The 12,624-nt window shown below is 45.2% G+C and overlaps 1 protein-coding gene across 1 annotated transcript in view; it reads left to right on the plus strand.

Annotated features, from left to right (window-relative positions):
• CRYM (crystallin mu) overlaps positions 1-12,624 on the plus strand; it is a 138,246-nt gene that overhangs the window by 75,135 nt on the left and 50,487 nt on the right. The window contains exon 6 of the mRNA XM_082261295.1: positions 10,578-10,699. Coding sequence (XP_082117421.1) covers positions 10,578-10,699 — 122 coding nt within the window. The remainder of the gene's footprint in view (positions 1-10,577; positions 10,700-12,624) is intronic.

Here is a 12,624-nt window from a genome sequence, read left to right on the forward strand (position 1 = left end):
TATGGTGAGTAGTATGTTCCCCCTTTCCCCCTGACGGGTCTTGTGGTGAACGCGGGCCCCTCTCTGTAATGGTAAGGATGGGTTCCCCTCTATCCTACAACATGTCACAGATCCCCCTAATTGAGTGTGATTTTTGTGTACAAGAAGCCAGGAGGCTTGGTTTGGGAGCTGACAATCTAATTGTAAAAATGTGTAAATGATTGTAGTCAGTGGCAGTACTAGAACTTTACTGTGATAGTATAAGGTTTCCTACCTGTCAGTAGCCACAGGGCGATGTCTATACATGTATACTGCATTCCAGATCATTCCTCCAGCTAAGCAGATACCTCCCGACGGCCACGGACCGCATACGGTCCGCTAGGGTCCAGTACCTCCGACCACGCTGACCACCATGAGGGTGAAGGGTTGTGAGGCCGAGATCCTTCTGCAGACATGCCGCTATTCTGTGCAGGCCGCCGCCATTGTCTGGTAGATCGCACGAGGCCGCCATTTTGGTGTAGCCTCGTGTCTCCAGCATGGGTGCGGCCATGTTTGAGGTGACTCAAACACCTCATGGAGCCAGGGGGAGGAGCCGGCAGGCGTGTTAAGGGGCGGAGCCGCCTCTTTTACCCAGGAAATAGGGCCAAAGACTTCCTGTCTGTAACAAGACAAGCACTGAGCAAGCTGATGAAAACTTCTGTGCATCAGGGATGAGCCTTGGGGTCTGTCTCTCTCTGTGGGGTCCAAAAAGGCAGGTAACACTGAGGGGCGCTGTTGCGACTGGGGGACACAAAAAAAAAAAAGTTTTTTTTTTTTTTTTTTTACTTTGTCATTTTTTTTTGTCGCTGGCAAGTGTCTTGTATAATCATTGACCCTGCCGCATAGGTATCCCCACCTGATCCCCTCAAGGTGGCCGCAGGACCCTCCAGTACCCCACTTGTTTTTAATGCATTATCGGCAGTTTTGGAGTCTTTGGTATCCCGGGTGGAGGGGGCCTGTCAGGGACGGGGGTCAAGTAGCGACCCCCGCCTACCCCTATTGTTTATCAGATACTTCAGATACGGATTCGGGACTGGTCAATGCAGTTGCAGGTCCCTCTTAGGGGGCTGTTGTCTCAGGTAATATCTCCTCAGCAGTGAGGAGCACGTTTCTGCCTCCGCCATAGCACAAGAGTGGTGGATGCACTAGTTGTGTCCGTCCGGGAAGCCTTTAGTCTTGAGGTTACACCGGCAGAGGTAGCTGAGACTGAGATTCCTTTTTGGTACTTGTTAGCCTACCAAAAGGGCGAAGGATTTTCCTTTACCCAAATGGGGTCGTTTTGAAACGAACCCCTGTTATTTCCAAACGCATGGCTAGGTGCTATCCGTTTGAGGAATTCCTCTTTATATGATAGACGGTACCACCTGCTGTCTTGCCACAGACTGTTAGGATAAAAAGACCTCGTAACTAACGAGGACCTTCCTTTTCTGCTCATATAGAGTTGTTCGTTCCGCGAGGGCGGGCGATAAGGCGAAACCCTCCAAAGCCCCTTTAGAGGGGTTTCAAAGGGCGCTGGTCGGGTAAACAAAGAGTCCGGCTCAGCCAAGCCTGAAGTATATAGCCTGATGCGCCCCTACCCATCTCTGGGGTGGGGGGGGATGTCTTCACCGGTTTCTGGAGGACACAGGATCGAGTTTCGATCACTTCCACCGGTGCGATTCTTCCCTTCTAACATTGAACGGTTTCAGGGGTTCTATTCGAACCTATTCACAATGCCCAGGAAAGAGGGCAAGGTGCGTCCAAATCTGGACTTGGGAAGAAATAGAGTCCATCCGTACAGTGGTGGCCTCCCTGCATCAAAGAGATTTCCTGGCGTCCATAGACATATAGGATGCCTATCTTTTATATCCCCATCATCGCAGGACATCAGCGTTTTTTCGCTTTCCCAAAGATCATCCCTGGTTCCCACCAGGAGACTGAACTATCTGGGCCTAAGGTTGGATACATCCTGGGCAAGAGAGTTTCTCCTTGCTGGGAAACTCCAGAAGGTTCAGTCAACGATTCGGATGTTGCTGTCCGTCAATTGGCTGGGACTGATGGTGGCCTTCTTAGAGGCAGTACCGTATACCCAGTCTCATACCCGAATTCTCCTGAAGGAGATTCTTTTTTAATGGAATCAGAATTCCGATTCCCTGGACAATCGGATCCGGTTGAACGAGCGGACCAGGAAGTCTCCGATGCTCAACCAGGGGAAGTCATTTCTTCCGATAGTATCCAGATTACCAATAAGGGTATCGGAACTGAGAGCGATCAGATTTTGTCTGATTTACTGGATCGAGCAGCTCTAGAGCAGCCCGATTCAGATCGAATCGCATATGGCCTCTTCATCCAGAGGTTTTTCCCTAGCTGTCCCTTCATTGGGACATCCCGGATGTGGATCTGTTGGCACCTTGGCCTAACAGGAAGGTGCGGAGGTTTGTAGCTCGCGCCACGATCCTCTAGCGGACGCAGCAGAAACGCTGATCGCCCCGTGGAGGCAGTATCAGCTACGGCATGCCTTCCATCCTCAAGTTGCTGCGGGAACTTCTTCGCAGGATAGAGGTGGAGGGAATTCCAGTTATTCTGGAAATTCCGGATTGACCTCGTCGAGCCTGGTACGCCGACTTGGCGAGGCTTGTCGCGGACGCTCCTTGGAGACTTCCTCTCAGGGAGGATTTGCGGTCTCAGGGACCGATCTTCCATCTTGCTTTACAGTCGCTGGTTTAATGGCCTGGCCATTGAGACCCAGGTACTGAAGGACAAGGGAGTGTCAGCTTCAGTTATTCCTACCTCCAGTTAAAGCAAGGAAAGCGACTTCCAGCACATGGAAGTCTTATATTGCATGGTGTGAATCTATTGGATTTCCCCCACAGACCTATTCGGTGACCCGAATTTTGGTCTGTCTGCAACAAGGGGTTGAGCAGAAACTATCCTTGAGCACGATCAAGGGTCAGGTTTTCGGCGTTGGCAATCTTCTTTCAAGAAACCTTTGGCTAATCATTTCTTGGTGCGGAATTTCATCCAGGGGGTGCGACATCTGGCTCCGCCAGTGTGCGCACCCTTACCGCCTGGTATCTTAATTTAGTGTGGTCGGTTCTTCAGAAACTTCACTTTGAAGATATTAGGGAGATTCCCTTGCTTACATTCCCAGAAGGTGGCCTTCTTGGTGGCCATTACTTCTGCACGCAGGGTGTCAGAACTGGCCGCATTATCCGGTCGTTCTCCAGATCTGGTGGTTCATAGGGATAAGGTGGTTCTTCTTCCGAATCTATCCTTCCTTCCTAAAGTGGTTTTCGTAAGACTGACTCGCTTTTCGTGATCACGGATAGCCCTTGAAGGGGGTTGCCTGTGTCTGCCGCGACCATATCTACATGGATCAGTCAAACGGTGGTACAGGCTTATTCTATTAAGGGTCGGAATCCTCCGTTCCCTGTTAGGGCGCACTTCACTCGAGCGCTCAGTACTTCCTGGGCCTTTCGCCATCAGGCGTCAGTGGTCCAGGTATGTAAAGCGGCCACCTGGTCGTCGGTACATACCTTTACAAAATTTTATAAAATTGATGTGATGGCATCGGCGGATGCCTCATTTGGCCGCAAGGTTTTGCAGGCCGCAATTTGAGGAGACCGGTGGTCTACCTCGAGGGTTTTTTTCGGTTTGAAAATTTTTTTGTTGAGTCTCATCATTAAGGATGAGCATTGTAAACTTCTAGTTGGCACCGGTTGGGCCTTCTAGATTTGGATTTGATTTCCATTTTCCCACCCCTCATTTGTGATACTGCTCTGGGACTTCCCGAAGGTGCTGTATCACCGAGGACTACGTCTGTCAATGAGCTATAGAGAAAAATTGATTTTTGTAAAATCTTACCGTAAAATCCTTTTCTCTTAGCTCCTTGACAGACGTAGTACCCGCCCCTCTGTTTTTGAGTTGGGTTGGGTTAAATTTTCTAAGCACTGCTTTTGTGACATAACTGATTTGCTGTGGCGGAGAGAGAGAGGATATACCCTCGGGGACTGCCCCTGGGGTGTGGCCAGAGCATTTTTCATTTCCTGTCTAGTCCTACTCCTGTGGAGGCAACATAACCCGAAGGTGCTGTATCACCGAGGACTACGTCTGTCAATGAGCTAAGAGAAAAGGATTTTACGGTAAGATTTTACAAAAATCCATTTTTTTGCGATTTTTTTTTTTTTTTTTTTTTTTTTTTTTTTTTTTTTTTTTTTTTTTTTTTTTTAAACCAAACATAGGTAGGATAAAACAAATTGGCCGAAAATGTTAAATTTTGATTTTTACATTTTTTTTTTTTTTGGGGAATTTCATATAAAAAAATGTGAAAAATATTGCTATTTTTGCAAAATTGTCGCTCTTTTTTTGTTTATAGCGCGTGATCAAAAAATCGCACAGGTGATCAAATACCACCAAAAGAAAGCTCTGTTTGTGGAAAAAAAAAAGGATGTCAAATTCGTTTAGGTACAGCATCGCACGACCGCGCAATTGTCCGTTAAAGTCACGCAGTGCCGTATCGCCAAATACCCCCTGGTCTTTTAGCAGGAAAATCCTCCAGGGCTTAAGTGGTTAAAGTATCATTTTTGTGATATCACAGTTCTTCTCGAGGTATGTTGTTTCATGCATATGATAAAGAGCTTTGAGAATTTTGCCCTTTTTAAAATTTGCATCCTCTTTGGAGGACCCTGGGATGTACAGTGTACTTGTAAAAAAAAAAAAAACTGCAGAGCTCTTTGCCCTGTGAAACTGCGTTTATATTAGTTCTGTGGCAGTGGGGAAACAACTGGTCGAATCTTTTTCTTCATACATATTATAATGGCAAATTAAACTAACTAGAAAAAAGCTTGATAACATTAGTTTGTCCTCCATTCACACAGAGTGAATGTCCTTGCAGTTTGCTCTGCAATGTTTTTTTATCCTTTCGTGTTTCTGTATTGTTTATATATTAAAAAAAAAAATGCAACAGAGGTGAGGGCATTTTTTTTCTTACCTATTGAAGGAAACATTAGGCTTTTACCTTTTTTTTAGGTTTTTTTTTTTTTTAGGTTATCTTCCTATAGGCAGCAGTATAATCCGAAGGTTTAAGACTTTCTGGGATTGATTTACTAAAGCTGAACAGTGCAAAGTCTGGTGCAGCTCCAAAACCACTTGACTTCCAGGTTTTTTGTCAAAGCTTAAAGTGGAGTTCCACCCATTTTAGTGACTTTAGATGTATGTAATCCCCTTTAAAACTTTTACCAATGGAAAGTTTTTTTTTTTTTGCTAGTAAATGCCTTATTTTCTGCTTTATTCTCTTCTCACTTCCGGGTCCGATCAGCGATTACGTCATTCGGCGATTCACAGTGTGTGCTGGGATGTATCTCAGGGCATGAAATCTTGCATTATTACACAGGAGATGAGCTGTACTGCGTGCTCTGCCCTGCCTCCGCCCTGCCTCCTCTGTCAGCTGTACTGTATGTATTGTATTGAGGCCGTGCTCCGCCCCGCCTCCTCTCGGTGAGCGAGGACTGAAAGCATTATATCCTCACTGAGCTCACTGAGAGGGGGCGGAGGCGGGGCGGAGCACGGCCTCAATACAATACATACAGTACAGCTCACTGAGAGGAGGCGGGGCGCAGGCAGGAAATGTGCCATGACATTCATCACTCACGGCGCCTTGTCACAAGTAGGCGTGCTGCACAATTTCTGCCAGCAGCCAGACCTGCCCCCCAGGCCAGGGCCAGCCGAATACAGGAAAGGTTTGGGTCATCTCGGGCAGTTCCAAACCGAGCCGATCACAGCCATTTTTCACAGGCACTTTTCTCCTGCTATGGGCATTTACGGGCAGGGAGAAAAGCCCTGCTGCGTGCCCATAAATATACAGGCTGTTGACCACACTGGACATCGCTAACATCTTAATTTTATTCCAGACATTGATCTTCTCTTTGAAACCTGACAACAGGATATACAGTGCATCTGGAAAGTATTCACAGCGCTTAATTTTCCTCAAAATTCTACGACCAATACCCTATAATGACAATGTGAAAGTTTGTTTTGAAATCTTTGCAAATTTATTAAAAATAAAAAAGGAAAAAAAGCACAAATATTCATAGCCTTTGCCATGACACTCAAAATTGAGCTAAGGTGCATCCTGTTTCCAATGATCATCCTTGAGATGTTTCTACAACTTGATTGGAGTCCACCTGTGGTAAACTTAGTTGGTTGGACATGATTTGGAAAGGCACACACCTGTCTATATAAGGTCCCATAGTTAACCGTGGATGTCAGAGCACAAACCAAGCCAAGAAGTCCAAGGAATTGTCTGTAGACCTCCAAGACAGGATTGTATCGAGGCCCAGATCAGGGGAAGGGTACAGAAAAACATTTTTGCAGCATTGAAGGTCCCAATGAGCACAGTGGCCTCCATCATCCGTAAATGAAAGAAGTTATGAACCACCAGGACTCTTCCTAGAGCGAGCCGCCCGGCCAAAGCAAGCGATCAGAGGAGAAGGGCCTTAGTCAGGGAGGTGACCAAGAACCTGATGGTCCAGGTTTTCAGAGCTCCGGTTTTCCTCCTGAAGAGAAAGGAGAAACTTCCAGAAGAAAAAAAATTTCTGCAGCACTCCACCAATCAGGCCTGTATGGTAGAGTGGTCAGACTGAAGCCACTCTTCAGTAAAAGTCACATGACCGCCTGCCTGGAGTTTGCCAAAAGGCAATTGAAGGACTCGCAAACCATGAGAGACAATCTCTGGTCTGATGAAACAAAGCTTGAACTCTGGCCTAAATGGCAAGCATCCTGTCTGGAGGAAACCAGGCACCGCTCATCACCTGCCCAATGCTATTCCTACAGTGAAGCATGGTGGTGGCAGCATCATGCTTTTGGGATGTTTTTCAGCGGCAGGAACTGGGAGACTAGGCAAGATTGAGGGAAAGAAGAATGCATCAATATACATAGACATCCTTGATGAAAATCTGCTCCAGAGCTCTCTGGACCTCAGACTGGGGCTTGGGTTCATCTTCCAACAGGACAACGACCATAGGCACGCAGCCAAAATAACAAAAGGAGTGGCTACAGGACAACTCTGTGAATGTCCTTGAGTGGTCCAGCCAGAGGTCAGACTTGAACCCGATTGAACATCTCTGGAGAGATCTAAAAATGGCTGTGCACCGATGCTCTCCATCCAACCTGATGGAGCTTGAGAGGTCCTGCAAAGAAGAATGGGAGAAACTGCCCGAAAGTAGGTGTGCCAAGCTTGTAGCATCATACTCAATGACTTGAAGCTGTAATTGGTGCCAAAGGTGCTTCAACAATGTATTGAGCAAAAGCTGTAAATACTGATGTAAATTTTTTATTTTTTTTAATTTGCAAAGATTTCAAACAAACTTCTTTTTACGTTGTCTATATGGGGTATTGTTTGTAGAATGTTGAGGGAAAAAATGAATTTAATACATATTGGTATAAGGCTGTAATATACCAAAATGTGGAAAAAGAAAAGCACTGTAAATACTTTCCGGATGCACTGTGGATGCACTATGTATATGTTAACGCGGCAATCGGTGAGCACAGTGGAGAATGCCTAGATATTTGAAAGTATGAACAATAGGAATGGGGCATAAGACTGTCACTGGCTTCTCTGCATCATCATCCAGCAACCTCCAAGCGGGTTTTATCCAACTGGTAGACCTGAAAAGTACCCAAAATCAGAGATAATGGACATGACTGCAGGCAGGGAGGTGGAAATGTCACCCAAAAACAATAAGCAGATAGGCAAAAAGCATGATCTTCTTATGCAACTCGCCATATCTGAATCCCATGATTTGAGGACTAGCCTGAACAGGGGCAGCCAGAGGTTTAATAGCAATAGCAAAAAGTAGGGGAACAGGGAACAGCCCTGCCTGGTCCACCTACCAAGAACAAAAGCATGGGACACCCTATCAGACACTCTAAATGCTGCTTGTAAAGCGCTGTACAATAAACAGATCCATGAGATAAGCCTATCCCCAAATCGCAATCTGAACACAACAGTGCACAGAATACCACCAGCTAATGCTGACAAATGTTTAAAAATGTTTAATTGTTTAATTTTTAACACTATACAAATTGCCAAGTACACAAACAGAAGAAAAATCTAAATCAAAGCAATATTTGAAGTGACTACCATTTTGCCTTTAAAGCCAGCATCAATTCTTACACTTGCACAAAGTCAGGTATTTTTTTTAGTATTGGAGTTGGGTGTATGTGTAAGGGATACCAAAAGCAGGTATCCAGCAAGGATGACTAGATCAGTTGGCTGTACCTTTTTAAGAAATCAGGCTGAATAAGGTTAAATTAAGTTTGACATAACTAGGACTCCTCCAGCACCAGTAAACCATAAACACTGTAAAACGACAAAATAAGCATGATGAGTGCAGCAACCCAAGCAACAACCTAACAGGCTATGTACAAATGGAGGGAGCACACATGAGCAGGTCAGGGTCAGGACTGAGATCGAAAACAAGGGGAGCAGACCGGGCATTGAGTACTGGATGCAGGAAGCAGGGTACTAGAAGACACCCACTGGTGGCCACTGGAACTGCGCACTTGGACTCTGGGAACAACAATGCAACCAGAAGGTGATCTAGGTACTGACACGAGTCCTGACCGTATGATTAAAAAATTGTATGAAGCAGGTGCCAATGTTCATCAATTTCATATATTGGTTGAAACGGTCATTAACTGAAAGAAAAACCACTGCGTAAGAGGCTTGACTCTGCTACTAAGGTGAGGTTGTGGGAAAACATGTTTCATGTCATAGGTCATACATCCTGGCAAGACTGAGTACAGCAACAAGGTAGTGATACGATATCCGCAAGGTCTCATGCAAAGATTTCAAAGCAGACTGGGGTTTCAAGATGTACTGTTTTTAAGAAGCACAAAAACTGGCAATGTTGAGGACCGTAGACAGTGATTGGTCAAAGAAAATTAATGCAGCAGATGAAAGCCACCTCCATGCTTGCTTCCTACAACAGTGCCATCAGCACTGAACTGGCGGAAGCCGATGGGATCAAGGTACACGCTGTCGAGACGTCTGGCCAGAAGTTTCCTTCATGGAAGAATTGCAGCCAAAAAAACATACTTTTGATGAGGAAACAAGGCTAAGTGACTCAACTAGGCATGAGAACATAGGAACTGGGGTGCAGAAAAAGTGGCAGCAGATGCTCAGGGTTGCGGAGTTAAAATTTGAAATATTGAGCTTTAGCAGGAGTTTTTGTCGACGGGCTGGAGAGCAGTACAATAGATGTCTGTCTTTAGGCAACAGTGGAGCATGGTGGAGGTTCCTTGGAAGTTTGGGGCTGCGTTTCTGCAAATAGTGTTGGAGATTTGGGCAGAATCAGTGGTGTCCTCAATGCTTAGAAATACAGGCAGATATTTATCCATGTCATACTATCGGGGAGAAGCGGAGAAGTATGATTTGGCCCCAAATGTGTTCTGCAGCAGAACAACGACCCAAAACATGCAGCCAATGTAATTTTAGAACTATCTTCTGCATAAAGAAGAACAATAAGTCATGGAAGTGATGGTTTGGCCCTCTCCAGAGCCGTGATCTCCATATCAAGTCTGTCTGGGATTACATGAAGAGACCGAAGGATTTTAGACCACCTACACCCAGAAGATATCTGGTTGGTTCTCCAAGATGTTTGGAACAATCGAAGTGTCGAGTTCCATTAAAAAAACTCGGTACAAGTGTACCTTGAACAATTTATGCTGTTTCGAAGGCAAAGGGGGGGTCACACCAAATATTGATTTGGATTTCTCTTCTGTTCATTTACTTCTGTTCCATTTTATTTGATAAAAAAACTAAACTAGTAACACTTCTATTTCTGAAAGCATTCTTAAAGTGTTTTCTAAAGGTAAAGTGTTTTTTGATTTTTTGTTTTTACAAAAATAACAAGCCTGTTGTAACTGGCCTGTGTAATGGTTTTGCACAGAGCAGCCACAATCCTCTTCTCGGGTCCCCCGCCGATGCTCCTGGCTCCTCCTCTTCATCCAGTGCCCCCATAGAAAGCACCTATGGGCTTGGGAGTAAGCCCACTGCTGCGGGCTTACTCCCAAGCCCCACTGTCTGTTCCATAGCCAATGGATATGAATCAACACTGTGAAAAGGGACAGAACAGGGAGAGCTGCTGCTCTCATGCACAACGCTGCATCGTGATGGGGCTCACGTAAGTATAAGGGGGGCTTGGGGGAGCGGAGCTGGATACAGAAGTTGTCTTTACCTTCCATACATAGAATGCATGAAAGTAAAAAATCTTCAGCCTTTAGAACAGCTTTTAATTTACATGTTTTTCACAACTGCCTAAAAACTTTTGCACAGTTGTGTGTATGTGTATGTTTGTGTATAGATAAGGTACAGAGTGTGTGTGTGTGTGTGTGTGTGTGTGTGTGTGTGTGTGTGTGTGTGTGTATATATATATATATATATATATATATATATATATATATATATATATATATATATATATATATATATATATATTATATTATGTATGTATGTATGTATGTGTTTTCCTGCTTGTCATTGTATAAGCTATGAGATGATGCAATATTCTTTTTTTCAGCTCTCGGAGCTTGCAGGCCTGACTGGAGGGAGCTGGATGACACGCTCATGAGGAACTCTGTGCTTTATGTGGACACCAAGGATGCTGCTCAGAAGGAGTCTGGAGATATAGTCCTATCTGGGGTAATGAAACCAATTTAGGAGGTAGAACTGTGCATTCAGTATAACAAAACCACTATTTAATACCACGTCCGTAATGCATTCCCAAATTAACTATAAAAATGTAATCGGACTTTACTGATACAGAAAGGAACACGCATTGCAATACAGTAACTATAATCAAGTTTTTTTACAAACCGTTTTATAAAATCACAGATGGATTTGCTCAGGGTCCTAAAATCAATTACCTTGTATAAAGACTTTCTTCTAATATGCAGTATATATCAACTGCTAGTCATCAACCCCAATACAGGCCTATTTAATTCTATCTTGGCTGTTGCAAAATCTGTGGCCTTGTGGAAATATGTCCTCTTTGGTCAGCTTGATTCTTAGCTTCTTCGGGACACATTGAGGATAAATGCAAAAGAGAGCTATTAAGATATGCGACTTATGTTGTGATGCAATAGGTACATAATATTTAAAGATAGTATTACTAAAATGGTCCACACCTCTAGCTCTTAACTGTAGCAACCATGTGGGGAAACTCCTGGGGCGGCCACACAATCATAATATCACAATACCTATAGACACCTGTGATAATCCAGTAGATGGCAGGCACTGCATCCAGCTACTTTATCATGTCCAAACATCTTACCGTTCCTTAAAGTGGAAGCCCAGTCCAATACTAGGTAAACTTAAACTTACTCCAACCCCCATTCTAAGCCCTATTCTATCTGCCCTATAGACTAAAGATGTCTATACTTATGACTTGTAAGTCTATGGGTGGCGTCACAACCCAGGCACTGCAGCCGTTGTTGGCGATCCCTCTTCTTCACTGAAGCTGGCCACGGGAAATAATTTGGCCAACCGGAGTGCTGTCAGAATAGGTAAGTACAGACCGCTTTCCTTTAAAGGGTATTTCACAGCTTGGTCCAAAATAATTCCTATGTTCATTGATGATGGACACGGCTCTTCTGATTCATGACCCTAAGTTTTTATAGCATCACCTACAGGGGTAGGTCACTAGACCGAAAAAAAAACACTGCACCGCCTATGGAGTCCTAGCTAGTATAAACCCCCTCTCGGCTATAGGCATGCCAGATATTTCTACCTAGTGTTTCAGGAATAAGGATCTAGTTCCCTGCTGGGACCTCTGGTTCCATAGCTTTTTTTTTTCTTTTTATCCTGGGTTTTTTTTTTCTGCGGAGATCTTCAAACAACTGATGGGCTGGATAATCTAAATCCAGTGGCCACTCAAGTCTGGCTAACGAGTGTACGCAGACCTTTTAGCTATGCACTGCGTCAGCCCTATCTTGACCGGGGCAGCTAGTGAGTTGGATGTCTCGTGCGGACAGATATGGCTGGGTGCTGGAGTCTGTGTCAATGTTACTCTGGCTGACAGCCTCTGACCCCCCCCAATCCCCTCCCCACTTCAGTGGAGAGAAGGATCTGTCAGGGGTACATGGTTGGGGTCCCCTTTAGGGGTCCGGAAGGCTGCATTGCAGCTCCCATGTGCTTCACAGTGGCTGGTGGGCATTTTGCGGTGGACCTTCCCATGGACTTGTATGAAAGCTGACTGGGGAAGTGCATGGCAGTCATTTTCTTGTAGCCACACAGAGAGGGGCATCTTGCAGGTGATCCCCCTTCTCAGGCTGGATACAGCGGCCATCCCTTGGACAGAAGGGCACACTTTCTGAGGCACATTCGGCAGAGCAGCATCCACAGCTGGCTCGCTGCCCCTATACATAGGCAGCATCCATATCAGCACCCATAGCACTTCCCTGGCAGTGAGGTGTTGGCAAGTTCTTCCAGGGGTACCTTCCTCTCTGCTGTAGTCAGCTCGGGGGAAGGGGGGAGGTAGGCATTTTTCGGCCCCCCCCCCCCCCCCTCCTCAAGTTTTAGTTTTTTCAAGATGGAATTTAGGAGTGGCTTTTCTTCATCAGGGGTTT

This window comes from Pelophylax lessonae (assembly GCF_965119305.1).
Source record: "Pelophylax lessonae genome assembly, chromosome: 6".
NCBI lineage: Eukaryota > Metazoa > Chordata > Amphibia > Anura > Ranidae > Pelophylax > Pelophylax lessonae.